At 56.3% G+C, this 1,163-nt stretch overlaps 1 protein-coding gene across 1 annotated transcript in view; it reads left to right on the forward strand.

The window, feature by feature from the left end:
* PLP1 (proteolipid protein 1) overlaps positions 1–1,163 on the forward strand; it is a gene marked incomplete at its 5' end in the record, with an annotated part of 3,452 nt that extends 2,289 nt beyond the window's left edge. Inside the window, one exon of the mRNA XM_010022663.1 lies at positions 368–1,163. Coding sequence (XP_010020965.1) covers positions 368–486 — 119 coding nt within the window. The remainder of the gene's footprint in view (positions 1–367) is intronic.

Here is a 1,163-nt window from a genome sequence, read left to right on the forward strand (position 1 = left end):
CTTCGGACCATCGATGAAGTGGCGGCAGAGGACAACGGAGGTGGCGGGCACGGATGTGTCAGAGCCTGTGCTCGTGTCATTTTCTGGCACATAAGTGCAGACAGCGAATTGGGGCCATAAGAAGGTAGAGGTGGCTGCTGGAGAGCATCTGGAGAAGCTTTAGGAGAGCACCAGGGAGAGGTCCTGCTGCCTGTCCCCTGCCTTTCCCTGGCTCTCCTCTTGCTTTACACCAGCGATGAGGCACTGCAATGTCCCGCCGGTGCAGCAGGACCATGGGGCTCCACAACTGCCCTGTTGGGGTGCGGGGCTGGGGGATGCCACCTCGGGTGTACCCCAGCGCGGAGCCCACCCTCCTTGCCCACGGGAGCTTCATTTCATCTCGTGCCCCTTCGCTCACTCTCTTCCCACCCACAGCTCACCTTCATGATTGCCGCCACCTACAACTTCGCCGTCCTCAAGCTGATGGGCCGAGGCACCAAGTTCTAGCCCGTGTGGTGGAGCCCAGCCAGACAAACGCCCTTCTTTTCTCTAACCCCGAGGCTTTAACACTGCAGCCACCCGACACCAGGTCTCCTTCGTTAACTCTGCCTCCGCCGCTGACTCCCCTCCTCTTCCTCCCTCGCATCCATCCCGCTGAGCGTGACCAGGAAGGAGAGCTTCCCACCAATGGACGTCTCTTCATGCACTTTTCTCTCTCTGCTCATCCGTAACCGGTTCGCTCTAGGGGCCCATCAAAACCAGCCAGAGAAGAGGAGGGACTTACTCCAGTGTCCCGATGTTGCCTAGGGATGAGCAAAGGCCTTCATGCTCTTGGGAGGAGGAAATCTGTGTAGGTTGCTCCATGAGTAGCAAGAGGCTACCTAGAGAGAAAAGGAAGTTGGCCCAGTCCTGGTACCATTGCTAGAGACTCTCCTGGAGCTGTCTGCTGTCACCACCCGTGGATGGAGAGTAAGAGAAGGATTTTTATTTTTCCCTTAGCAAAGAAAGATGAACTTACCCCAAATTACCTGCTGCAGCCAAGGCAAAGGGAGTTCAGGGCAAGGATCTTCCCACTGCGGAGAAGAGAGTGCTGACCCCAATGCTAATAAAGCCCTAACCCAGCTGCTCCTATTAAAGCCTAAAGGAGTTTGGTGTCTCTGTAGACAAGGGGGACTCTTGGCTTT

The sequence above is a fragment of the Nestor notabilis genome, unplaced genomic scaffold (assembly GCF_000696875.1).
Source record: "Nestor notabilis isolate BGI_N333 unplaced genomic scaffold, ASM69687v1 scaffold6049, whole genome shotgun sequence".
In the NCBI taxonomy this organism is placed as follows: domain Eukaryota; kingdom Metazoa; phylum Chordata; class Aves; order Psittaciformes; family Psittacidae; genus Nestor; species Nestor notabilis.